At 42.4% G+C, this 26,511-nt stretch overlaps 1 protein-coding gene across 3 annotated transcripts in view; it reads left to right on the top strand.

The window, feature by feature from the left end:
• si:ch211-26b3.4 (connector enhancer of kinase suppressor of ras 2) overlaps positions 1-26,511 on the top strand; it is a 37,818-nt gene that overhangs the window by 1,665 nt on the left and 9,642 nt on the right. For 2 of the 3 annotated variants that reach the window (XR_008952210.1, XM_057043996.1), the window contains exons 2-13: positions 6,454-6,617; positions 9,634-9,836; positions 9,949-10,036; positions 11,082-11,123; positions 14,870-14,989; positions 15,871-15,930; positions 16,028-16,096; positions 19,410-19,556; positions 22,999-23,126; positions 23,209-23,420; positions 24,695-24,781; positions 25,401-25,609. Coding sequence is in view for 2 of the 3 variants with exons in the window: in XM_057043996.1 (XP_056899976.1) it covers positions 6,454-6,617; positions 9,634-9,836; positions 9,949-10,036; positions 11,082-11,123; positions 14,870-14,989; positions 15,871-15,930; positions 16,028-16,096; positions 19,410-19,556; positions 22,999-23,126; positions 23,209-23,420; positions 24,695-24,781; positions 25,401-25,609 (1,529 nt within the window). In the remaining variant the exon portion in view is untranslated. The remainder of the gene's footprint in view (positions 1-6,453; positions 6,618-9,633; positions 9,837-9,948; positions 10,037-11,081; positions 11,124-14,869; positions 14,990-15,870; positions 15,931-16,027; positions 16,097-19,409; positions 19,557-22,998; positions 23,127-23,208; positions 23,421-24,694; positions 24,782-25,400; positions 25,610-26,511) is intronic. The other variant, XM_057043997.1, reaches the window with a different exon arrangement.

Raw genomic sequence — 26,511 nt, 5'->3', positions numbered from 1 at the left:
TGGTATATAGTTAAAGCTTGTAAATTGGGAATTTGTTCAAATATCTTTTTTCTGTCGATCAATGAAGAACAGACATAATTTCCCCTCATTTTGAAAATGTGATTAAGGTCCGATGAAGCCATGCTCTTCGTTTGTTGTTAATCTAAACCACAGACCTGCTGTTGCTGGTGTTTTCTTAAAGGAATAAAGTTCAATGTGAAAAATTAATGCTAATCTCGCTTACAGAAGCTCGACAGTGGCCTCCTTTTCCCTGAAAGCTCTTCATCTCTCACGTTGTTCTGAGAAGCGGCTTCTTTTTTGGGTGCAGTGGTGACATTGAGACCTCTGTAAGAAGTACTGTAGTTATTTCTGCCATTTAAAATGTGCTCAGAAGGAAGAAGATGGCAAACATTTGGTCACCCAAACGACTTCATATGTAATTCCTCTTTGCTCGGTAACGATGTACAGGATACGGGCCACCAACGGTTTTGGGGTCTGGTTTTATTTGTTTTAAAAATCCAAAAATACCATTCATTGAGATGCCTCTCTGCACTCTCAATTCTCCTCCACTGCTTCTGTTACTGCTTCAGAGAGGTGCTCATGTCAGCAGCTATCATGAAAAAAGACTTGCATAGCCGTTGATTAGGACTGACAGGGGCTCTTTTTGATAAATCTTGGGAATTACCATTTGTAAGGACATGTGGTCATTGTGTGATACGTCGAAAACCTCCCACAACTGCCATCCTAATGCTGCATAACTTTTGTCATAAACCCTCCATAATTCTTTGGTTAAATCTCTTGTGGTTGATTACTCACAGCGAGAATAGAGGTTCCGTACCCAGCTCTAACACGAGCAACCTGTCTTACACAGTCCTTGCACTCACTCCTTAATCCACCAGTGTCTCATCACTGTTATCATCCGGGATCACTGAATCTTAGAGTAAGTTCACAGACAGCAGACTTCTGATGGAGCGCCCTCCCCCTGTGGGCCACGGCGCTCAACACTTGACCCTGTAGGACCCGTCCAATACACAGCCCTCCCCCGTACAGCCAAAATTAAGATATATGACAAAATAAATCAGACGGGATCCTCCACAATCTAATCTGGAAAACCTGACAGAGCTAGGCGCCACGCTCAGCAGCCTCCACTGTAGCTTCGGAAGGACGGCTCCACTAACAGAGCACCGACGAGGCTCTCGCTGAAAGATGACTCATCAGCGTTTGTTTTATTTGAACACCCACACCGCAGGAGATTCCTCTTTGTGTGCGCGCAAGGGTATGCATTCGTCGGGGCCGTGAGCGCACGCCGCCGGTGTGTAAAGCATGACGCGTGCGTTAACGTTTCAGACACCAAAGAAAATTGACTTCTTCTCCGTTCCCCGCGCCGCCTATAGCTCATAAGATCAGCCTGTGTTTTCAGGCATTGTCAGCATCCTACTGATGCGTTCACATGGCGGCGAAATGAATGAGTCAGCTCACTTTTCCAGCAGTAATCTCTTTTCTCTTCACTCTCCTTCGGCATGTCGATGCAACGGAACCGGAAGGTGCCACAATGAAGATTACATGTAACAATATAGTCAGCGCAAAAGAGTAAGGACAACTGAAATTCCAAAAGAGGAAGAAAAAAAAAAGAAATCTTATTGGAGATGAGTTTTTCAAAGGTCAGTGTGTTGCGGGCATCCTGCAGTGAGGATTTAGACTGCAGCCAAGCGAGCATCATTGATCTAAACCCCCATGGTATTAAAAAATGGAAAACTTAAAAGGAAGGTTTGTGATTAACTACAAAATTGAACGTGGTAAACTATATATGCGATATACAGGCCAGGCTGATAGAACCGTAGCTACAGAATCAATACTACCATGATGAACAGCATTGCAGCACAAGGATGGCCTCATATCATTATTTGATATAATGCTGCCCTGATTATGATGTGTGGTATGGTTTTGATCAGCGTTACTGCCACGCGATGTCAAGGATGTTAACAAAAATTCTACATGGCATCCATCGGTTTAGTCTCCAGCTGACTTTCCAAATGAGTCTGAAAACATGCTTTTCCTTGCTCTGCCTATGCAGTTGTTGCAGTTTCAGCTGCCTTAAAGGTTAAGCAGCATGACGTATTGTGAGGAAACGCACACGTTGAGGAGACACTTCATTGTTCGCTTTTCTTCCACAAAGGACACGCACGGCCCTGTTGGAGCGTGATACATGCGTTTGCAGGGATGCATGCATTCAGTGGAATGCACGGTAATGTATGCACACTGTCGCGCATGCACAGACCCTCTCTGAGCATCAGCTTTAAGTGGGGCATCAGTAGTCATGGAAACCAGATCTCATCGCGGTGAAGTCGTGGCACGTGTCATAAAATGGGGAACATTTAGATCACAGACACGTGCGCGTGCACTCACACACAAACACACACACACACATACACACACACACATGCATGTATGGGTAACGGGATGATGAATATGGGAAAGCAGTAGGGCACAGAGGCCATAGCAGAGCAGTGTGGAGAATAGGAGATGGCGCGGGCATGATATCAAAGAGCCTGCTCTATCCGGGGTTTCAGACAGAGGGGCCTGTGTCTGCAAGTGTTTAATTTTGCACCTGTTGTTTTGGGGCGGCTGAGGGAAAATAGGGGGAGAAAAAACTATGCATGGATCTGAACCTTAGTTGGCATGTTAAAATCCCTATAATGGATTGTGGACAGATCCGATAATAGCAGCAGGTATAAACCTTTGGTGGCCGTCTAGTTTTAAGCCCACATCAAATCAACTAACCACTACAATGGAAATGGCATTTTGTCTACTGTCATTCCCCTCATATTCTAAATTTTTTCTTTAATATCACACATTTATAAATAGGTTTGTGGAGGATTCACTTCACCAAGTCTTATTTCTTCAACTGTACAGCATCCCCTCCTTGAATGCGACTGTATATAAGCTCCAGCTGCAGGTAAATGGCAGAAAGTGTTAATGAAGAACTACTTAACTAAGATATGTCTTACTCATTGCAATGAGTAAGCCTTGGGAATACTCACATATTCCACATATCTCTAACCTATAGAGACAGATTAGGCTGTAGCTATAAACAACTCTTCGGTATACTAATATAAAAAGGTATTTTACACACACTTGTTTGATAGAGAACGAAGGCTGAGACTGTTAAGCTCTTCCATCATCAATCATCAGCTCTGTTTCAGCTCTATGATAAACTGGGGAAACATACACCCCACTCAGCCAGTGTCAGCTGGGATCGTCTCCAGCCCACTGTGACCCTGCCAAAGATAAGTGGTGATAGATAATGGATTGATGTGTGCATGTAACAGCAAATTAAGGGAAATTATTAGCAGCCACCCAGGAATTTCACACAAAGGTTAGGTTAGGTCAGATTCAAACTTCTACTTTAAAAATCTTTTCTGTTTTTCATTTGACACCTCCTAGCTCCCAGAGCTTTAGACTCGTTGGAGTCGTTCATCTGAAACTTCATGTGCCAGGTAAGTAAAATGTCAGGGTCTTAAGAATATTCAGTCGTGACTCGATAAATATTTCACTGTAGAAACATTTTTAGTGGGTTTGATTTCTTCACACTCACCGAAGCGTTTACTTCTACTGGAGGCTCACAGATGGACGTCACATCAGCGGGGCAGGCGTTTGAGCCGCCCGCTGTTGCTCTTAGCCCAGATTCCACTCTGACCCAAACGTAGCCTTCATGCCTGACCGTGTGATTTCATTCGTTATTAATGGGCCGGCCAAGCAAAGGGACTGCTGTGTTTTTCAGTTGTATTAAGTTTTAACTGCAGTTCTTTTTTTATTGTACACTTCATAAACTTTCAATAGAGTGTGGAGTGCAAATGCATGTGTGTGTGTGTTAGTGTATGTTTGTGTGTGAGAGAAAGAAAGAGGCAGAGCAACTGCTGAAATTTCACTTCTGCGTAAAGACCTTTGAATGTCTGTCTGTCTGGCCAGCTCTCTCTCTCTCTCTCTGGTTACCTAGCAACCCTGATGTTTCTGACTGGGAGGGGCTGACTTTGCTCAGACAAGAGGGACATTGGACAATGTTGGAGGGAGCTAAAATGCTTCCTCGGTTATCAGTACACGGAGGGATTTTAGTTCTAGTCACACAGAGGTGTAGTGGAACATTTTCAGGTACAGTGCCTGAAAAGAACATGAGAAAAATCCAAAATCATTCTGCAATATTGACAGGAACCTGAGAGAGGACGAAAGTAGTGACTGAAATGCTGAACTACTATTAAAAAGCACTTCAGCTGGATGAATGTAAAAAGACCCTTATCTTGAGATCATTGCAAGAATTCCTGCTGATCAGTTGATCTCAGTGTGATCAGGTCATCTCCACACATTCCCTCTATGTTGTCTGCATAGTTCCTGTTCCTGTAGCTGCTGAGATAACTCATTTATGTCTATCTCTGCCAGCACTTACCGTCTACTGAAAGATGGTTTAGATTAGGATCTATTTGATTTTGGAACAATCAGTTAACTAAATCATTTTAACTAGATGAGCAATACGTGATCGTATTTAACTGTCCTTGATGTCACATGCAGTAGTGTTCTTAATATTACTCTATCATATCATATCATCACTTCATTTCTTTGACATTTTTCACCTTAAGTTGATCTATTCTCTTTAGATTTTCATCGTTTTCCGTTTTTCTTTTTTGTTGCACCTGGTCAAATCTTACATGTTATGCGGTGCTTTGGACCAGGACTTTGGAATGAACTGACCGTTTTTTTTTTGCAACAGACTGGAAAACAATTTAAGTCTCTCTCAAGCAGGATTCTTAGACAGGATTACCTTGATTTATGCTGTTGAGGGCTTAAATAATTAAACAAAACAAGCAATGCATTGTTCAAATAGAACCACTCCATTTCTATTAATGGTATGTAATGGTTTCTTTATTGTTATAGAGTTTGCTCCAGCCTATGTTTGGGGCAGTCATGCTGATATTCTACTTTCAGATGTGAAAACACCATTTCCTGTTGCATTACCATGTGCATCCTTAGGGACATTTTCCATTCAGCAGCTTGCACTCCCACTGATGTGCTACACTGCCACTTGTTCTGTGCAGCTTGCAGAGAAAATTATTTGTCTGTGTCAGTCAGTACAACACTAGACTCCATCTTTGTCTCTTATGTCCCGTGGCACACCAAGAGCACAACGTGTTCGTCTGTGTGTACTGTATGTGTGCATGCATGTACGTGATGACTGGGCTAAGGTGTTACCACACTGTCTGTTCTCTGTCAGCATCGCTTCCTTGTGCATCGGTGTTTTCTTCACAGCTTTGCTCGCCTTTAACAACATGCCTAAAGCCCACCACAGAGGCGGCGAGACCCCCAGTATAGCTGTTGTAATTATATTTGTGTGTGGAATATTGAAGTGTTTGCCTTCAGAACAAAGACGTGCACTTGTTTGTGCTCTCTGTGGCTCCATGTGCGTATTAGATTTGTCTCCTCGTGTTTTTTTTTTCTTCTTTGCTCTGTGTATGCTTATTTGAGAGGAGGCTTATTCATTAGGTCTGCAGGGAGGTGTGTTTTCTGCTGACTTTGTATGGTTCAAAGCCCGAGGCTCATACAGATCAATAGAGACCGAGACCCACCACGGCTACATGTGGCTGATTGGCTGTGGCTATGGCAAGCAGCCACAGCTTAACAGTGAAAACTCATATGTCAATATGCTCTTCAAATCTTTTAACTACAATTTGGAGCTTAATTGTACTGTGAGGAAAATTCAGCTTCTTCTAAATCACTGTAATTTTTTGTCATAATTGCTTTGATTAGCTTTTTGGGTGATCTGTGGCCTTCTCTATTTCATTCAACCAGCCTTTGTTGCAGATGCCCCTGTGGCAAAACCAAGTCAGACATAATAGAAGCAGAAAACATGGTTTTTAAACTTCTCTACGAAATCAGGCTTTCAGCCACAGACTCTTCACAAGTTCTCATAAGAAGTGACACACGATGATGATAGAATAGGTTGTTTTAAAAAGCTAGGGGAAATATTATCCCAAGGAAATATTGCAAAATCCAACCGAATGGCTGAAAGTTAAGCAAGATTTGAAACTGTACTGCTGCCCACTGGAGAGTCCTGGAACATTATCAAAAAATGTGGAAAAGAACCATATGTAATTAAAAATGTAATACAGTAATGTGGCTAATAATAGTCAGCTCGGACCATCTCTTGTTCATTTAAATCCATATTGCAAAAATGAAAGAGACCTGCGACTGCTCTGAAGATGGTTAAGGCTTCAGCATTTAATAGATGTAGTACTGTAAATACAATAAAGGTCTGCTGATAACCTACAGTTGCATCATCAGAAAATTGATGCAGCATGATAAAAAGACTTAAGGACAGGAAAGCAACAGTATGCTGATGGATGATTCACTCACATCCTTGATTGACAGTGTCCACAGAGGAAAGCCAGCAGTGTTCTAACACGCGTCTTTCTGTCATCTCATCAGGTCTGGATGACTGTCTCCAGCAGTATGTGAAGAACTTTGAGCGGGAGCAGATGGGAGGAGAGCAGCTGCTGCACATCACTCATCAGGAACTGGAGGAACTGGGCGTCACCAGAATAGGACATCAGGAACTCATCCTGGAAGCTGTCGACCTTCTCTGCGCCCTGGTCAGTCAACGGCGCTTCCTGCTCGGTGCTCGAGCGTTACACAAGCTTGAATTTAAATGACAAAAAGTCAAAACTATTATACAATTGCTCCAGTAATTACAGAGCTGTGTAGACATTCAGAAAAGGATTGGCATGTAGGGTTTGGTAAGATTAAAAATGGAAAGTCCTCATGACTCAGTTAATAATTACATGAAATGTCTTGTCTGGTGTAATGTTAGAGAGTGGCATTGTGGGTTTGAAAATGCACCCTTGTCTTGGAAGGGCTGACTTCTGTGCAAATGATGGACAGTCAAAAGAGGAAGAAGCTAATTTAGCTGCAGCCTCCATTTTTAAATGCTCCTCTTTTGCTAAGAGAGGGATTTTTGTATTCGTGTACATTCAGTCATTAGTGTTTCTAATGTAGAGGATGCTTGTTTTTTTATGAGAATGAAGAGTTTTCTTGTATCAACATTGCTGCTTAAAGGTGTAAAAGTTTTTTTGTCCATTTTATGACACATTCTTAAGAAATGGTCCTCTGTCATTTGGGTCCTGCTTTGTGTGGACCGCCCGGGTGCCTATATGTGCATTGGCCTTGCTCAGGATTAGGGAATTAGGAAGAATTAGGTGCTACTGTGCCAAACAGGGAGAAAGAAACAGAGAGGAATGAGGGGAGAGGGTTAGAGAGAGAGAGAGAGAGAGAGAGATAAATAGAAAGGGAGAGAGAGCTTGTAAGATGCACCTTATCTTCTAGGCACATGTGTCTGGATTAGTTTGGGCTGTTTGAATGAGTGTGAATGCCTGTATGTCCAAAAAAGTGAGTGTGTGCGTGTGCGCGTGGTATGTGGATGTACGTGCACAGATGTGTGGGGGTGGGTATGTGCCCTCCCCCCCATGCATGCAATGCACTAATCAGCACCGCTTCACATTCTTATGGTCTCACAGGGAAAAAATGTGCAATCAAAAAGCAAAGCAAGCAATCACCATATGTTCCTCGAATGGACACGTGTGCGTTTGCATGGACAAGTATCCACACACACACACACGCACGCACACACACACACACACACACACAAATGTGAAGTTTCATCATCCAGCAACATATGATATGCCTTTATCGATACAATACTTTTTAATTAGCTTGATGATCATACACACCTCCACTTTGTGCTCTTTGATTATCTAGACAGTTAATAAACAGTGTCTCAAGTGCCTTTGCTCATTTACTGCCTCGTTGTGCCTCTTGGCGAAGTTGCAATATTCTGAGAACTCAGCAATTATTTTATTGAGTAAAATGTTCTTATAATCAATAGAAATTAAGGTCAGCACCACAAAAGTAAGACCACATAATGATGAAAGATCTAAGCATTAAAGCACTTGTGGGCAAATCTCAGACGACCTGCTACCTCTCATTAACTGCACAACAGCAACAGTTGGGCTTCGCTCCGGACCTGGGAATATTAAGGGCTGTTCAGTGCTGTCAGCACTACAGAATAATCCATCATAAAGAATTGTGCTGCTGCAATAGTTATGGTCTTCCTGCATTAAAAAAGAAATCTCTCCTGCGGTGACTGACCAGCATAAGGAAGTAAAAAAAGAAAAAGAAAATCGCCCCTTTTATGGTGGCTTCCCCAGTCTGCCCTGTTTGTTTTAAAGCAGTGAACCAGTGCTAAAAATCACCAAGAGCGATCTAATTGGCAGCAATCAGCTGAATGAACATTGTGTGACCCTCCATGGAAAAGCTTCAATGATCACTGACTCCAAGTTAAAGTGTGTAAAAATGAAAATATCTTCCCATTATCTGTAATGGTAATTACTTATTTTATCTTTGGAAATATGTCATTATTCTGCTTTTAGTCTAAAAAAAAAACCCACATAATTTGTGCTGTCATCTCTTAAAAACATGTTCTCTTCGATTCTACCCTGGATGACATTAAACAAATGTTACTATGATAGTTGATAATTATTCATTATTGCTACTCAGTTATATTATCTTATTACAGAGTGAAACATTTCTGCTGATTCTGATGAATGGATGGATGGATGGATGGATGGATGGATGGATGGATGGATGGGTTAGTGGTATGGTAGGATTAGGGTTAGTTATTAGGTTTAGGGTTAGATTAGTCATCATTCATTAGTCATGAATGATTTATTAAAAAATGAATTGTCAATCACGTTTAATAAACATTTAATTTTAATTGTTCTAACATGATTATGTGAACAATAGGAGAAGTAACCATCTGAGGAAGAGGACATTCTATTCCTGCTATGCTGCTATGGCAACCACATTGAAATGAAGGTGGAGGGTTGCTTGCTCTAATGGCAGAACCCTCTCTGTCTGTATTGATTTGACACAAACAGGCACAGTTAGGCACGCACTGCTTGCCCCCCCCCAATTGCCCATTCCCCCCCCCCCCCCCCCCCCCCCCCCATCACGCATCGGACAGTCAACATACTGCGGGCTGTTTTTGGCTCATATTTTAGCAGCATCATCAACCCTAGAGACAATGCACGGCCACAAATCACGGGAAAGGCTACAGTTGTGCAAACACGTCGCCGGCCAGTTCGTACTGTACATCTGCACACACAATGAAAACATTAGTAGATGCAACGCTGCTTGTGCATGACCTAGTTTTAGTGAGATGCAGCTTTTGCTTCCTCTATCGTGCTCTTGTCTTCTGGCTCTTCAGTTCCTAAACGCACTCTCGACACCAAGGGTGCTGCTGCTGCTAGTGTTGCTGTAAAACCCCCTCTAACAATTTACAGCGGTCGTGACTGTGTAGCATGGTGGAGCGAGAGACAGAGGAGGAGTAGCTATCTCATGTTAAGCCTGTACAACCAGATATCATCTAGGGAATGAATGTTTCTCACATTCAAGACATACTTCATGTATCTAGGGTCTGTTTGAATTCAGTTTGAATCTAAAATCAAGCTTAATGAAGATAAGGGAAATGATATGATCATTTTAAATATCTATGGTGAGATCAAGCAAACATTTCTGCAGCTGAACCTGATATCAATGCTGTTTTTCCTCCAGAATTATGGCTTAGAGACCGAGAACCTCCGGACTCTCTCCCACAAACTAAATGCTTCAGCAAAGAACCTTCAGAATTTCATCCTGGGCCGTCGAAGGGGCGGGCACTACGATGGACGAGCTTCGCGAAGGCTACCCAATGATTTCCTGACCTCAGTGGTGGATCTTATCGGCGCAGCTAAGAACCTGCTAGCCTGGCTTGACAGGTAAAGACCGCAAAGCTGAATTTGGACCAAGTTGTGCTGGATGTTTACTGCTTTTCAAAATTTAGCATTTATTTTAAATGGCGGAATTCATTTTTTGTGTTACCTCCTCCAGATCTCCATTTTCCAATGTGACAGAATATTCATTACTGAAGAACAACATTGTGCAGCTCTGCCTCGAGTTAACTACCATCGTACAACAGGTACGCTCACAAACGTGAGACATTCACTTCACCATTCCATCTCGCCATTGTTCATTTTGCTCATGGGACCAAAGTAACGATTAGGACTGAAAGGGCAGCACTTCATTTGATGCAAATTGTAGAAAGCCTCTTGATCTGTTCTCGACCGCTTTTTGGTATATTTGATTTTGAGTGCAACATATGCCCACTTGCTGCGGGCTCTTTTCAGCATGGGTGCAGTATCACAGTAATGGCCTCGGGGAAAGGACTGATTGACTTACTGTTAGACCTCGGCCTCATCTACGAGCACTGCTGGAGAATGAACTATGCTCCTGTCATCACTGCTGTCCTCATTCTGCTCTCCCTCTGGCGGGTGTTGGTGCACCAGACTTGCACACAAGTGCACTTTACAAGTAAATAAAACTGAATCTACACTCGCACACTCGCTCAGATGCTAAATGCAATTGGAAAATATGGATCCCATCTTTGTTCTGCCTGTAAGAGCCTGCTGAGAGTGGGGGGGTGTTTGCACATGTGCCCAGAGCGAGCTGAGCAGATAACACCTATCCCCTCTTACACAGACAAGATGTCAGGGAGGAGAAAGAGGCCACAGCAGATTCTCAGTGGGCCAAATGAGCAAGTGGCAGCCAGGGTGCCAGACAGACAAAGGTGGCAGCAGTGCCCACACCAATGCATCAAACAGATGAATTAACTTCTACCATTCATGTCTGGCACATTCAGCAGGCTGCTTTCCAAAGAGTAAATTAACTCTCAGCTAAAGAACAATGTCTCATGTTTAAATTATGTAGTTTCTAAATCACGAAGCTGCAAACAGCAGACTAGTCAATCCAGTGGTTTCGTCTGGCTGAGTTATTACACATGTGGGAATTAAAAATAGCTGGGTGCTGATGGCTCTTCAACTCATTCTCTTGATTATTTCATGTCATATTTATGCCTTTCCTTTGCTTTTCAATGCATAAGTGCAAGTGAGAGTTATTTAAGTGCATACCCACTGACGATGTCTTCCCTTTGTTGCCATTCCCTCTTTATACTTGTCATTATGCAGGATTGCACTGTGTATGAAACAGAGAACAAGATTCTCCACGTGGTAAGTTCACCTGTGTTATTATTGAAATAGGATTGTTCATTAATAGAGTTCTGAACTTGTATCTTCCATAAAAAAAAATCATAATCATGATTGCCATTTTGGATATCTTAAATAATCCCAGGAAAAAGGTTAAATGAAAGCTCAGCAGTATATTAAAATTAAAACTGTACAGCCTATTTCAAAAGCAAACCTGGAATAGTCATGCATTTTGGCAGAAATTGTACTTGCGATTCATTAAACTATGTATTTTCTTGTTGCCATGTTTACAACCTTAATTTTACTTCCTGTATTATCCAAACACTAATTATATAATTAGCACAGTGCAGAAGGTTGACATTTTTGTGTATGTGTTACATGTGGCATGCTGGCAATATAACTACGCTGAACACAAATAAAAGTCAATTTACAATTCTGGAAAAACAGGATGTATTGGTGTGTGTGTGTTTGCTTCCTTCTGCACAGGAGTGTGTGTGATGCAGGTCAGAGGACCATTTGTTTACCCTGGGTATTTGTGTTAAAAATGTGCATGTTATTATGCCAGCCTGCCTTAGGGCCTAGTTTCTATGTGTGTGTGTGTGTGTGTGTGTGTGTGTGTGTGTGTGTGTGTGTGTGTGTGTGTGTGTTTGTGTGATGGAGATCTGTCTCTGTGAAACTGAATGAGCAGCTAACATCTGATCCAGCCTGACAGTTAGACTGGGACACAAACTGCTGCCATTCAAGGTCAGGTGGATTAAACCAAATAAATCCTTTGCTGGGGAAATCCACAGAAACTTATATGAATATGTGATGCCAATAAATGCCAGGTTGCCAGAAGCAGCTATGGTCAGTCAGGATGGGTTTGTTAGAGTGCTTCATCTCAAATAACTTCTCATTTGATCACTGCGGCATCATACAGATCGAGTTATTAGATTATCTACATGTCAGCACACATATAGTATGCATGCACACACACACACACACACACACACACACACACATGCACATACAAAACACCCAGGATGCCAAACTGAAAGCAACACATCAGTCTACATGTGTTACATGGGTGAAATTGGAAGACGATACGTAAAATGCTGTCAAGGAGCACCTCTTTTATTTAGTCTGGCAAGGTCCCAAATGTATGAATTTGTCTCTTTTTACTATTTTTTTTGGACAAAGTCTTAAATACCTTTTGGTGTTTCCTGATGACTGACTTTAAAAGAGGTTGATCAATTTTATGATGTTAAAAATTCCCTCCTCCTCTGCTGTCCTCCGGAAAACAGCCTGCAGCAATCAGATGGATGGGGACAATGTGTGTATCTGTGTGTGCACACAGTGTGTGTGTCTGCGCGAGAGAAAGCGCATGTGTGTCTGATGGAGCATAAAGTGTGTATCAGTGTGTTTTTATGTGCATACATGCATAAGGATGAGTGACATTACGTAAGACTGTCCTAGTTGTGTTTATTTCCCAGCCCCTGGTTTTTCCTCCTTTTCCCTCTCAGACCTCCACCTTTCCTTCCCTCTTTACCCTCCCCACTCGTTGTCCAAAATCAGGATCATATTGATTTTTGTGCTGTGATGCATGTTGTCATCATATTTTTACACAACCCTTCCTTTTCTGGGTTAGCATGTGGAGAAGGTTTGATGAACTGTGTGTGTGTGTGTGTGTGTGTATGTGTGTGTGCGTGTGTGCGAGTGCAGCCAGAACAGACAGATTTGGCAGCACAATGCGTCTGGCTTCCTATTTGGCCATTCTTACATCTTTTGCCAGCCTGCCACATGAATCGGTTTCGCTATAATCTGTGCTGTGATTTTCTAGAGGTGTGCAAGATCAATGCCGGGTATGTCCAAGTGTGTGTGGAGGACTCTGCACTTTGCTAACACGGTCTCACATCTCTGTGCCAATGTTAATCCCAGTTCAAGACTATTAGTGCTGTGATCAAAGTGTGATACGAGTTCATTTGCAACATTGTGCTGGGGACATCTATATAATATACAGACATACAGGGGTTAAATGTATTTGATTTAAATATTTTTCACCCTATTTCAAATAAGCGTAACTGGATTAAGTGCTGGCAGTTGCGTGTGCATTGTTTAGGGATTAATGGAAACACAAGATTGCTGTATGTGCTCATAAAGTGACCAGGTTTAAAAGAAAGTTGGGATTAGTGTCACAATTTATACAGCGTGTGTTCTTATTTGTGTGGATCTGCACTTGTAACTTGCATGTTAAGGATTTCTTCTGTCCATTTCTTCATTAAAAATAGAAATTCCCTCATTAGAGTTGAGATCAGAAGACTGTGATCATTAGCGTAGTGCTAAGTGAGTGTAAACAACATATATTCTCTACATAGCGTACTAAAGCCAAAAATAGGAATTTTACTTTACACAGTGATGACATCTTGGGTAGGTTATTTTATCCATCTAATTTAAGAGGCCATTTTAATGGGTAATATTTTACATTCAAGTAGTTTAAAGGTCAGGGTAAGGGTGGATTAGGGTTAGGGCATAAGGAATACATTATGTCCATGAAAGTCCTCACAAAGATAGAGCATCAGAATGGGGAAAAAGGGGGATCAAGGTGACTTTGAATGTGACATGTTTGCTGGTGCCAGATGGTCTGGTCTGGGTAGTTCAGAAACTACTGCTCTGCTGGGATTTTCATGCCCAACTATCAGATCTACAGAGAATGGTCCCAAAAAGAGACAATATCCAGTGACGTGGGAGGTCAGAGGAGAATACAGAGACTGGTTCCAGATAATAGCAAGCCAAAAGTAACTAAAATAACCACTGGTTACAATCCAGGAATGCAGAATCATAGCTCTCAGCACACAACACGTGGATCCTTGCAGATGCTGGGCTACAGGAAAGTGAGGCTACGATTTACACTGGTTCACAAAAATTGGACAGCAGAAGATTGGGAAAACGTTGCCTAGTGTGACGAGTCTCGATTCCAGCTGTGACATTCAGATGGTTGGGTCATAATTTGGCGTAAACAACATGAACGCATGGATCCACAGCCTACCTGAATATTGTTGCTGACCGTGTCCATCCCTTTATGAGGATAACACACCATGTCACAAAGCTCAAACTGGTTTCTGGAACGTGACAATGAGCCCACTGTACTCCAGTGGCCTCCACAGTCACCAGAGCTCAATCCAATAGAGCATCTTTGGGATGTGGTGGTGACGAGATTGATGGCATAGATGTGCAGCTGACAAATTCACGGCAACTGCGTGATGCTGTCATGTCAGCATGGACCAAAATCTCATGGACCAGGAAAAGGCTCCAATCTTTTACCAACAGGTTTTGACAAATGCAGTGTCCAGTGGTTCAATCACAGGAAACCATGATTATAATACCAATTGTGTCCCATTATATGTGGTTTATGTAAAAGAAAAAAAAAGAATCAAGTCTTGATAAAAATGATGGATACCTGCAAATGCAATTTGTGCTGGGTAATTTAGGCGTTTTCCAGGATGTCATCCATGCACCTCGGGGTCGTGTTGTTCTCTAAGTGACAGTGTCTTTTGGGCATGCCTGTGGACAGGCTGTGACAGGAAACAGTTTGTGTGCTGGAGTGATGAAAATGGCAATGTGGAACAATCAGATGAGAAGATTTCTGCTTCACCTCCTTCATCCTCCAGCTAGGTCACGGCATCCCTTGTGGGCCAAAACCAATCTCAATAACTTTTTTTTGTCTCTTTTTGTCACCTGCTTTCTCCATTTCTCCTTTTCTATGCTTTCCTCACCTCTGATGCCCTCCGCAGTGTAAGACTTTAGCAGGGATATGTGATCACATTATCTCTCTGTCGTCGGACTCTCTGGTCTCTCAGTCAGCCCACCTGGAGGTCGTCCATCTTACCAGCATCCCACCCAGTGAAGGGCTGGTAAGGGCACACTTGAAAATGGGCTCACATGTGTCTCCCCCCAGGCTATGGTGATGTCCTTGGATATGTTACCTTTTTTAATTTTATTTTTTTTTACAAATGTATGACAATTATTAAAAAAATAATACAGCTAAATCAAGTGATTTCATAAATAATCCCACTCCTAAAAATGATTGAGCTCATTAACAAGGGTTCCAGGGCAAAAATCAAGCCAGTCTTTACCTCAATCTGAACGAATGTGCAAGGAGACATTTAAGGACCATCACAAGACACCTATGACTTGGCTGATGAAGTTTAAAGCTTCAGTAGTTGACAAAAACAACTCTTGCCTGGAAATGACAAAGACGTGTGACCCCATCAATAAAAAGAGATTAACATGGAACAGTGGTTGACACAGTTTAGAGGACACATCACCACAACACACCACCAACCTGAATGGTGGTGGTGGTGGCATCATCACCACCATCATCATCATGCTGTGTGGATGCTTTTCGGGCATCACATCCCAGAAGCTTTGAAAAGCTGGTGGGTGAAAAAATTTTCTTGCATGATTTGTTTTCTTGGGGTGACCCAATGCACCCGGAAAAATCCACACCTGAATTATTTAAAGTCTGAGACGGGAACAGTCCTGACGGGCTCAACTGATCTCAGTGTGGAAGACATTTTTGAGTTCTGTTAATTTTGCAGCAGTCTGACAGAACTTGAGCATTTTTGCAGAGAGGAAATGGTAAAGATTACATATGTCATATCTAACTGTGATAGACACACAAATATGCATAAATACTTCAACAACCACTGTGTCTTATAGAAACTAACAGCAGTGTTTAAATAAAAAATCAATACAAAGTATACCCTTATTTAACTCCATTTTTGTCTTTCAGGGGATGTATATCAAATCCACGTATGACGGGCTCCATGTAATCACTGGAACCACAGAGAATGTGAGTTTTTAGTGTACTGTTTTTAATGCTGCACAGTAGAATCAGTCCAGAACCTGTCCACAGTTTGTACTAATCCAATTACGGCTCTCCATTGTAGTCTCCAGCAGACCAGTGCAAGAAGATCCATGCGGGAGATGAGGTGATTCAAGTCAACCATCAGACTGTGGTGAGTTGAAAATCACAGTTAGCATGACTACTAGCACTGAAAGTGTCTTTTGTTCTCAATTGCATGCTGTGTTGAGGCGCTGTCTGAGCGCATGACTTTGTCACCATGCGCCACCGGTGTCGCCATCCTGGTGCTTCCTGTCCTGTTTTGCTATGTAGGCTAATTATACTAATTAAATCACAAGTGCAGATTTTAGGACAATTGTTACAGGACCTTTGCTCAGTCTGGTGTGACCGTCAGCTCACTCTTTCCGGAACCTGCTCCAGTTGTCAAAAGAACCCCCTAAAGGAAGCATCTAGATTGAAATATGTACACGTTCCACTTTCTGAAGTTCTGCCTTTATGTCACATCAGAGGAATAAAATGGATGCATCAGGATCTGTGAGAGACCTCAACTGAGCTTGTTGGGCTGTTTTGGCACCTGTGATTTACTCTAACATTTATGTATTGAAGCATTCTATTGCATTTCTTGAGGCGTGTGCAGACACCTGGGTATGAGGTTGACTGATGTGTTTCTCCAGCTCTCTCCCCGGGGGTAACTAACAGTGCAGATCGCACCCTGCCAGGATCCCAGCTCCAACCAGTCATTACTCCCACCGCGAGACCCTCTCCACTCTGATCCCTCGCTGTAGGGGAGGAGCAGTGGGAAGAGCGGAGGGAAAGGAGGAAGAAGTGATGAGGGAAAAGGAAGAGGAAATAAGTGAATATGATGCTGAAGAGGGCAGATAGATGCTGTACCTATCAGCAAAATCTCTGTCAACAGCATGGCTAATAGTTTTATCCACTGAGGCTCCATATTTAAAAATTGGATTGTGAATATTGAATGAACAAATTTTATTATATTATAGAATCATCATGTGGGCCTGTCCCTGTATTTAGCAACAGCAGTGCCTTCATATCTATGTATGAGCTTCTGTTTGAGGCTCACTTCAAAACAAGGCTCTCAGTTTTTAGCTCAGCATCTTTGTTTGAGGTAAAATGTGGAATTTGCTCAAATAGCAAACATATTGTTTGAAGTGGCAACATAATTACGTGGAGGTAATAGCATCTGGGAAAATAATGAAGACCCCAGGGATTTGAGAAACCTCGTCAGCAGCAGTTGTTGCTCTGCTATTATTTTGGTAGGTCTCTCTTGGTTTCCTACAATTCCGTGAATGTTTGCATAGCAGAACAGTTCAAAACTTGTCGGGTTAGAACAGAATTTGCTCTTCAGCGGGCCTTCAGAGAATCAGATATTCGTTAACTTTAAGTGTGTTTCCAGATCAGATATATTCCCAAATGTTTGAGGTATGCTGGATGGTTGCAAGGACAAGTTATGTCATGGGTGGAGCTCGTGACTGACTGTCTCATCGCCTCTGATACATCAGATAATATTGCCTTTTGTCCATGTTGACAAAACCCCCCAGAATGACTCCTTTTATCCTCCTGGAACAGATCTTGCAGAACCTTCCACTCCCCAGGCTGATTTATTGGGTCTCCTTCCACAAGTTTGTACCAGAGTTTTCACCAACAGGATTAAATTCAGATGAAATAAATTAGATTTTAAGATGTTGCATGCAACAGAATGTATTTACTGTAGGAGTAATCGAGCTTGCAAATGTGGCAGATTTTAAAATAGATAAATGACATTGTTCAATTACATCCTCAGAAATGACCAATGACATAGACTTAATATCGTTTCTAATATTTCATGTCTTAATTAATGAGATAATTATTTAGGGGCCATGGAATACTCTGGATTGCTGCATGATGTGTGGCTCTGGTATCTCAGTATGCTCACAGTCTTGCACAATAATAACCAGCAAAATCAGTAAAGTATTTCCCTACTTTTGTTTCACTGGGTGCTGCTTCCATGGTAGTTAGAACTGGGCCACAGAGAGCTGCAGACAGGGTGCTAGAAGCTGACACAGGCTGGTCATCATTATGTCAGGAATAAGGTCAGGGCACTGCTGTCTGTGTGTTGGTGAGTGTGAGCACAAAGGCCTCTGCGGAGCCTTCCAGTCGTTTGAACCGCTGTAGCCAATCAATGGCCCGGCGAGGACTGCGAGCTCTGGAGGCCGGCTGGCCACGGGGTATGTCTCTGCAGTCAGCGCTCTTTTCTATTCTTTCTTTTTTAACTGTTTTATCATCTCTCTGTGGCCCCGAGCTCTGCCAAGCTGATGAAGCAATTCTTCATATTGTTACAAATGTAAGTGGATCCACGACATCTGTGGCAGGAGCTGTAGTCAAGTCATTGCAAAGTGGTTTGATCTCTGCTCTTAATGTAGATGAGTCATTTGATTCCATATCATAGCAAAGGTATGTTCTGCATAGGGCTCTTTTACTACACTTAACAGTGAAATATACCTTATTTCAATGTTTTGAATGTTATCAGCTTAAACTGCCAGAGCTACATTTACTATATTTACTTCATTATGTCATTATTGTTCAAAAATCCCTTAAAAAAATTCCCAGTGTCAACTGACTATCCATCCTCCCATAAACCCATTTTATTACTCCTTTAAATAAATCAATCGTCCAATGGATTCCCAAACAGAATTGCTTGGCCAGGGTTAAATGTATATGAATTCATGATTCCAAGCTTCCCTGGATCCTCAGAGTCCCCAGACAGGCACAAGCAGCTGATGGTGATGAACCTCTTACCTGTCCAGGGAGGATTCCCATGATCTCCCCTAAATGATGCTTACATACCCATCGTATGGGCAAGAGCTGCAGTTCCGAAAAGACAAATAAATAAATGCATTTTATAGCTATATCTGCATGTGAGTGAGGACTTCATTTATGGTCTCAGAGTTGGTTAACTGTGTAACTTAGCCAAATGGTCTTGTCATTGCTCTGATTAACGTTCCTGAATTCCTTTATGTGATTTAAAGACATTGCAGCAAATGGAAGTGGACTACTCATTAAATTTATAGATGCAGTCTCCAGATTTGGGGTCACATGACATTATCCAAGCCCATATTTTATTTACAAAACTTAATGTGTCCTCATAGTCCAATGAGATGGGAGAACAGTCTGTTTACACTCTGTTACTATATTCTGCCAGGTTGGAATCCACTCCAAACATAACTTTGATGGCATTACTCTGAAGATTTTGGCCAACAGTTTTATCTATTTCTCTGGCTGCACATACTGTACCCTTGCTACACATTTTCCCATCCCAAATCCCTTCAGTCAGATTAACAGCAGAATACAGAAGACTACAGATTTTGCTTACTCACTTTTCACTATTAAATTTAAATCTGGTCCCATGTGGTATTATTTATGACAACCAGGAGGTGCTTTTTTTAGCCTGGTGTGATTGCTTTCTGCAGGTGGGTTGGCAGCTCAAGAACCTGGTCAATGCTTTGAGGGAGGATCCATGTGGTGTCATCCTCACATTGAAGAAAAGACCTCAGAACACGTTGGGCTCCACACCTGCTCTGCTCAGGAACGTTCGCTGGAAACCTCTGGGCCTTCAGGTGAACACCTGGAACACTCTCTTTAAAAACATCATTATTAATGGGAATTTGCAATGTAGATTCACAATACACTGATCTGCAACCATTACTGTTTGCATTCTTGAGATTACATCATGTACAGCATACTTTAATTAAACTCTCTTTTTGCGGGTAATGCAGTAGCTGACTTACTGCCATTTGCATCAGCCCTCCTGCAACCAAACTCTCTCTCTCTCTCTTTTCCCCCCTTTTTCACAATTAACACTGTGCTGATAGGGTTTACAGCCATTCACAAATGTGTTGGTGGCTAACCTTTCACCCACATAAAATTTTAGTACATTAGAGCGGGATTACTCCAAATTGAGAGAGTGAAAGGGGAAAATGCTCATTGGATTTGTGATTTTCAGCAAAGAGCAAACTGAGCTCAGCACTCATGTTGAGAATATCTAGAAGAGGCAGCGCCTGTTTGGAAGCTTGCAGCTCCTCCCAGGTGCACTCATTTCAATTTGCAAGCCTGTCACTCAGAAGGGCCAGTCTGTTAAATCTGATATTTGCATGTTTATCAGCATTTCAGAAAGCATTAATATAATAACCATGTCCTCTCTATCGTCACTCATCGTTTTAAGTTGTTTCCACAAGATTATTGTGACATTTCTTGGATGCAACAGCAGGAGAAATGTAATGAATTTCTACTCTAATGTGATACTAAGACACTAAATTACCATGAGCATCCAGCTCAGAGTGCTGAGATATCCATGGATGAAGAAAAGAAAGGAGTTTTGGAGAGATTTGTTCTGTTTCAGAAAGAGTGAAACTCTTAATTATTCATAAGCAACTGCAGGCAGCTCAACTGGCTCTGAAACAAGAGCAGCTACTCAGCAAATACAGAAAATAATGTACCGAATCCAAAATATCCCGCTAAGCAGCCTGTGTGTGTGTGTGTGTGTGTGTGCGTGCGTGCGTGCGTACGTGCGTGCGTATCCACTAGAGGTATCTGTGCATGCACAATTTTCCAAGCATGGCTGCGTACACGTTTGTTTTTTCTCTATCTCTGTGAATACATGTGTATGCATGTTTGCACATGCATGAAGAGACATGGTTGCTGTTGTTGGCTGGGTTGCTCCTAAAGAAAGTGGGTCACTGCATTCTCTGAAATCAGCTTTGGATATATACTGTACGCACACCCTCAAAACAAACACATGTGCATTAAGCCCAGTTTTAGTGCGCAGCAGTAAAGTTTGGCTCAAACATGGCTGCCATTCTGATGGATTAAAACAGAGTCCAACACAGCATCATGCGAATCAGTTTCAGATCTCTCTGTTGCAGCTTTTTAAAAAAAACAAACTGCAAGTATAAAAGTCTGTCTCTCATTTTTTGTGCGCGTCTTTATCTGTTGTCTCTGCTAATGTGTGCGGTGGAGCACGAGTAATGTTGTCTTCTGCTTTGACGTTGACAATATTTGAACTGTAAATTCTGGATGAGACCGGCCACGTGCAAGCATGCAAGAAAACGTCTGCAACCTTGATGTCATATCACTAATATTTGGTAAAAATCTTAATCTGGTGGAAGTTATTTGTAAATGATGCTTTTCCAAGCAACACTTGTTTATTAGTTGTGTATTATAGACAAGCTGAATGGACAGTTAATGTAATGTGAAATCTCTGGCATCGTTTCCAAACTGCATGATTAATTATCAATTTGCTTAATTTTGGGCCTGTATTTAATTGCTGTAGGAGTCTTTAACTGATAAAGTCCTGAGGTGTGTGACTTTTCACATGACAGAGGTGACTGTCAATAATTCCATGCCAGGATTAAAGATTAAATTCTCTGAATGTGGAAGGAATCATATCAAAACATATAGAACTGGTACTGGAATAATCAGAATCACAATCAAGTCGAACCTTTTACAGCAGCTGTCAGTCAGAAATGAAAATCCAGTCTGATACAGAACAGCTCAAGGCTTGATTCATTGTTTGACCTGAATGTCAATCAATACCCGATCAAGCTATATGCATGACGGATCCGGCATCAATGTCAGATCCAAATCAGACTAATTATACAAACCATTAATGAGAATGCAATAAATAATTCATGGTGAGCTGATTCTGCAGAATATTTTAAATGATATTGTGTTTGTGTGTTTGCCTGTTGTGGGACTGGGAACACTGGTCAGGGGATGAAGTGGAGATTTGTAGGTCTTCTAAAGTGGATACTGCAGGAGTGTAAAGCTTTAAGTGCTGTTTTAAAAAAGCAGAATGTCACCTGCTGTGTAGATCCCATTTCTCTCTCTCTCTCTTTTTTTACCACCCTTCCACCCCCTTTTTCCATGCAGGCAGCAGTGGGCTGTAATCACTAAATTACTGTTTTCACTCTGGGCTCTAGTCACCACACTGCGCAGCTCCCCCCAGCCTCACTCTCCTGCACTCCTCTATTTTCTTCTCTCTTTGTCCTATTTCCTTTGCTCTTCCTCCTCTCTTGCATCCTTCTCTTTCCACCTCATCTTCATTATTTATTGTCAAGCCGTCTTATAATAAGCTGCTTTGGTGAGAGGACGGCACTGAGAGGGAAAGGGACGGGGATAGTATCAGGGCCAGAAGATGGAGGCAGTGATGGTATGAAGTGATTGCAGGGGAAAAGGGATGGAAATTTTGGAATGTGGAATGAAATTTCCTAATGAAATTGCCCGATGAAATGATAAAATACTGGGTTTCCTTAATGAGAATGCCGCCAGCCTCGCCATCTCTCAGCTTAGCGTCTGTGGGTCTATTTTGTCCACAATCACATCAACTCCGAGTGATGGACCCGCCTCAGACTTACAGTAAACGAGCCAATTTCCCAAAACCTGCAAGCCTCCTCCTCAAAAAGAAATAGTCTCTTCAAGTGTTTGCCTGTTTGTTGCCCCAGCTGTTTGCCACCCGCGTCTGGACTGAGCATCTGTGACATCAGACGTGAGGCGTCCTGTCCTCACTTTAGAGGAGGTAATGACAAACACACCTACGCAAGTCAAACTGAGGCAGGAGGCCACGCACGCTTTCCTCTATCTTCTCCTGCACTTGAAGCGGAGGGGGCGGGAGGGGAGGAGAGAGAAGAAGAGAGAGGTTGTCATGGGAACAGACACGGAGAGCCCTGTGTGCAAAGAGGCTTGAGACAAAATGACAGAATAGCGGAGCGATTGAATGAAAAGCGGCCCAATTTCATATAGAAAAAAAGAAAGATAACGCGGAAATCTGTTTGTTATTTTACACTAAGAGAAGTACCTGCTGCAGCACAGGAGCGGCACCAACAGAAGTTGCCCCCCTAATAGAAAAGTCGAAACGGTGCTTGTGTTTTGTTTTTCTCGGAGGCAGAATAAAAATCTGAAGCTCTGTGTCTCTGCGTGTGCACCCACGTCCTCCTCGCCTCCTACAGTCATGTTGCATTTCAGTGAGAAGATGCTCACATATTCTCAATTTGCTCTCTACAGCCTGTCCCCACCAGCCCCACCAGCACCTCCCCTACGCCCGGTGGCACTTTGGGCATGTCCAAAATGGACGCCCCCAGCATGCAGGACGTCTACATCCTCTCCCCTGTCTCTGGCCTCTACGGCACCAGGTCAGACATTGCCGACAGTGATTATGTTGATTATTATGATGGCACTGATGGTGATGATAATCACGATTCTGCTCCCCTCCAGAGAGGAGCTGGGTCTCATGTCATGTGACGACATCAGTCGCTACAGCTTAAGCTCCCAGTCTGGCTCCAAAGGTTCAGAGACGGTCAGTTACTATCTGGACCAAGACAGTGGCCAGTTCTTTTCCCTCCTGGAAGGGGACGGACCACCGGGGCCGGACTACGACAGGGGTCGGAACACCGGGGTTCGCCGGCGAGACAAGACCCCCACCCATGGTAAGACAGAGGGAGCAGTCACCGGTGTGAATGGGATGTGAATAACAGCTGTGTATGATCCGTAAACCAGCATGTTGTTTTCCCATCTGATGCCTCACCTTTTTCCGTGTTCATCTTTCACCTCATTGCTCTGCCTCTTTGTGTTTTTACCTGGAGTTTACACAAAAAAAATATCCCCAAAAAACAAACAACACCATGCCTTATGGTCAGCCTGCACACTCCAGCTTCCTGTCTGCCCACTGCCTGTGACACCTTTGTCTGAGACTGCTTCCAAGACATCCTGTATCTTCTCTCAAGGGGCCTATGATGCACAAGTCAAGGTTTGTGTAACAGAAAAAAGGTGAACGCAGCTGGTTATTTTTTTTAATTGTAAATCTACTGGATTGTAAACAGGTAACAAGCAGGGCCTAGAACAACCATTTTATTAATGGAAACATGACTCTAAGTCACTGAGAAAGAAATATCATTGTAAATTAAAGAAAATTGTTCAATTTGCATAATCACACTTATGAATCTTTTTATTTGATAAAACAAGAAATAACTTTACAAAAGTCTGCTTTAAGGGGTTTAAATGTTTGAGTGGGTGCCTGAAGAAAAGTGACTTGTAACAGTAATCTGGCAGAAAAACAGAATCAGAAATAAGTTTTCTAATTTCTCCCTTTTACTAAATTATTTCTGGCCCCTTTAGAGGTTTCAGAATGTTTGTAACTATAGTACCGGTATTGTAAAATTAAATCCCACCGCAGAGATCTTGTTAGAAATTTGCAGCATAAAAAATAATGAACAGATCTTATTTTATTAATCTAACAGCAATAAATTAATGTAAGATAGCAACAACATTCACAGACATGCAGCTTTGGAGCTACATTAATATCCTTGCTAAATAAAGAGAGTCACCCAAGTACTCTATTTAAGTAAAGTTAGAGGCAGTTTTACTTTCCTGGAGTTTTTATTTCTTTATTGTTGAGTAGTTTACGGCTACAAAATATATCCAGTATTAAAGCAATTGTTAAATAAGATCCTTTCAAAACATTTATTGTCACAATAAATCAAAAATAAAACCCCTGTGACATTTGCCTTGGATGTTCCGGCTCCCCCTCAAGCGTGTTCTGTGCCTTCCCCCTCACCTGCACACACTGCTCACTCGTCCACTCTCCCAGTTGTCTCCCACACTCGTCCACTCTCCCAGTTGTCTCCCACACTGTCTCTCAGTCACCATCTTCCCGCAACACCTCCCGGTAGCCAGTACGCTGACTGCTGATTGGTCGTTCCAGGTGACCTAAGGCCCGTTTCCATGCCTCCCGAATATAACTGGATGGCCGAGGCCAAGGATCCCAGCATGGGCAAGAGAGGGAGCCGAGGTACACACACAAAACACACCTGCACCCCAGAGAAACAAATCCGGGTGGTACTGATGTCTTGCTTTGCTCCATTCTTGACACATCCTCAGCTCATCCTCTGGTTCTCCATGGTGGTGTGGTTGTGTGTCGATACATATCTTCAGGGTATGTATCAGACGGGGCGACCGGTGAACATAAATGCAAGAGAACTGCATTTATTCAGCTGCTCTGGCAATGATCAGTTCTAACCAGCTTCACTGTTTTTGCAGCGAGACTCGGTCTGCATCTCAGCAAGGTTCCTCCCGTACCATCAGTATAACCCAGCTCCGCTGTTCAGGCTTTGTCTGCTGTATCTCTGTCTCTTGCCCCTTCCTTTCAGATTTCACATGTTTGATGATGATAAACAAATTAGAGATGCTTTTTTTTCTATCTGGAGCTTAAGAGGACTTAAACATCCCGTGGCTGACAAGATTTAGCGGGGCTGCCTTCCAAATCAGTCTAATCGTTACAGGCAGATTAGCTGCGTGTCCCCGGCTGTGGATCGACGACGCTATCCACCTCCTCTGTGGTCTTCCTTCTGTCCTCCACTTTCTGTCCATCCTCTAATGGATTCCTCCTTTCTGCCTTCCCACCATCTCAGATTCAGACAACTCGCTGCTGCGTTACCTTAGCGACGACAAGATCCTGGTGATCGAGGAGGAGCCAGAAGTTCCCAGCAGGGAGAGTCGGCGGGATTCGACCAGACGCTCTCGACGCAAGAGCCGCAATCCCAGCAGCCCCAGCTTCCCCATCAGCCCCTCCATGCTGTCCTCCACCCTCCGCCTTGACCAGCTGCCTGATGCTTTGCCTGTATGTGCACACTATCACTAGTTTTGATACAAACATTATATTTTAATCAGTTTTACAAAACTACTCATCATCACTATCAACTAAGGCGGCATTGTGTTTCATTATATTTCATTTAATTCAATAAATTGATCTTGCGGCTTTAATTTTCATCATAAATCTTCTTATTTATCATTGCTGTAGTTCTTTAATCGTGTTTTTAAATGAATAAAAAGGAAGTTACAGGGTTGCATTAAACATTAATATCAACTGTAGAACAGAGATATTTTAAAACCAGGTTACATTCTCTCCCCCTCTCATTTTTTTCTTTTATTATTTCTTTACAGAAACTAGCAGGCAACAACACAATGTATTAAATGTACACTTGTGTGTTATCACAATAAAGGAATGCATTTGCTTGAATTAAAAGACGTAGAGACAACCCAACCTTCATCTCGGACTATTTGAAATTTGACCTGTCACAAAACTCGAACTTTTTTTTAAAAGCAGTGAATAAACATGACAGAAATGGGCCTGTCCCTGGAGCCCCATTGCAGCTACACTTTGATTTCCATCCCTGGAGGTTTGTGCGTTATTATCTGACATTCTGTATAAAACCTTAAGCTGTGGCCAGTGCAGTTTGTTAAGTAAATGTAGTGTTTCATTTGAACTGTTATGTATGTGTAATTAGTGCTTAAAGTTGTAGTTTTATGGTATAAATAACAGTGTCGGGGTTTCATCCTGTTTTCAAAGAGTAAAACAACGACAAAACTGTCTGAAATCCAGCCAAATCTATTTTCTGATTTCAGCTTTTCTTGCTGTCAGTGAAGTCAGAACGTCTGCTGTGAATTTATGGCTGGAAAATCACTTTGTTTTCCCATGATGATTATGTCACAAAGCAAACTGCAAAGTTACCTTCATCCTTC

This window comes from Takifugu flavidus, chromosome 9 (assembly GCF_003711565.1).
Source record: "Takifugu flavidus isolate HTHZ2018 chromosome 9, ASM371156v2, whole genome shotgun sequence".
NCBI classification, from domain to species: domain Eukaryota; kingdom Metazoa; phylum Chordata; class Actinopteri; order Tetraodontiformes; family Tetraodontidae; genus Takifugu; species Takifugu flavidus.
Note: the sequence above shows the minus strand (reverse complement) of the source record. Positions and strands in the feature narration are given on the sequence as shown.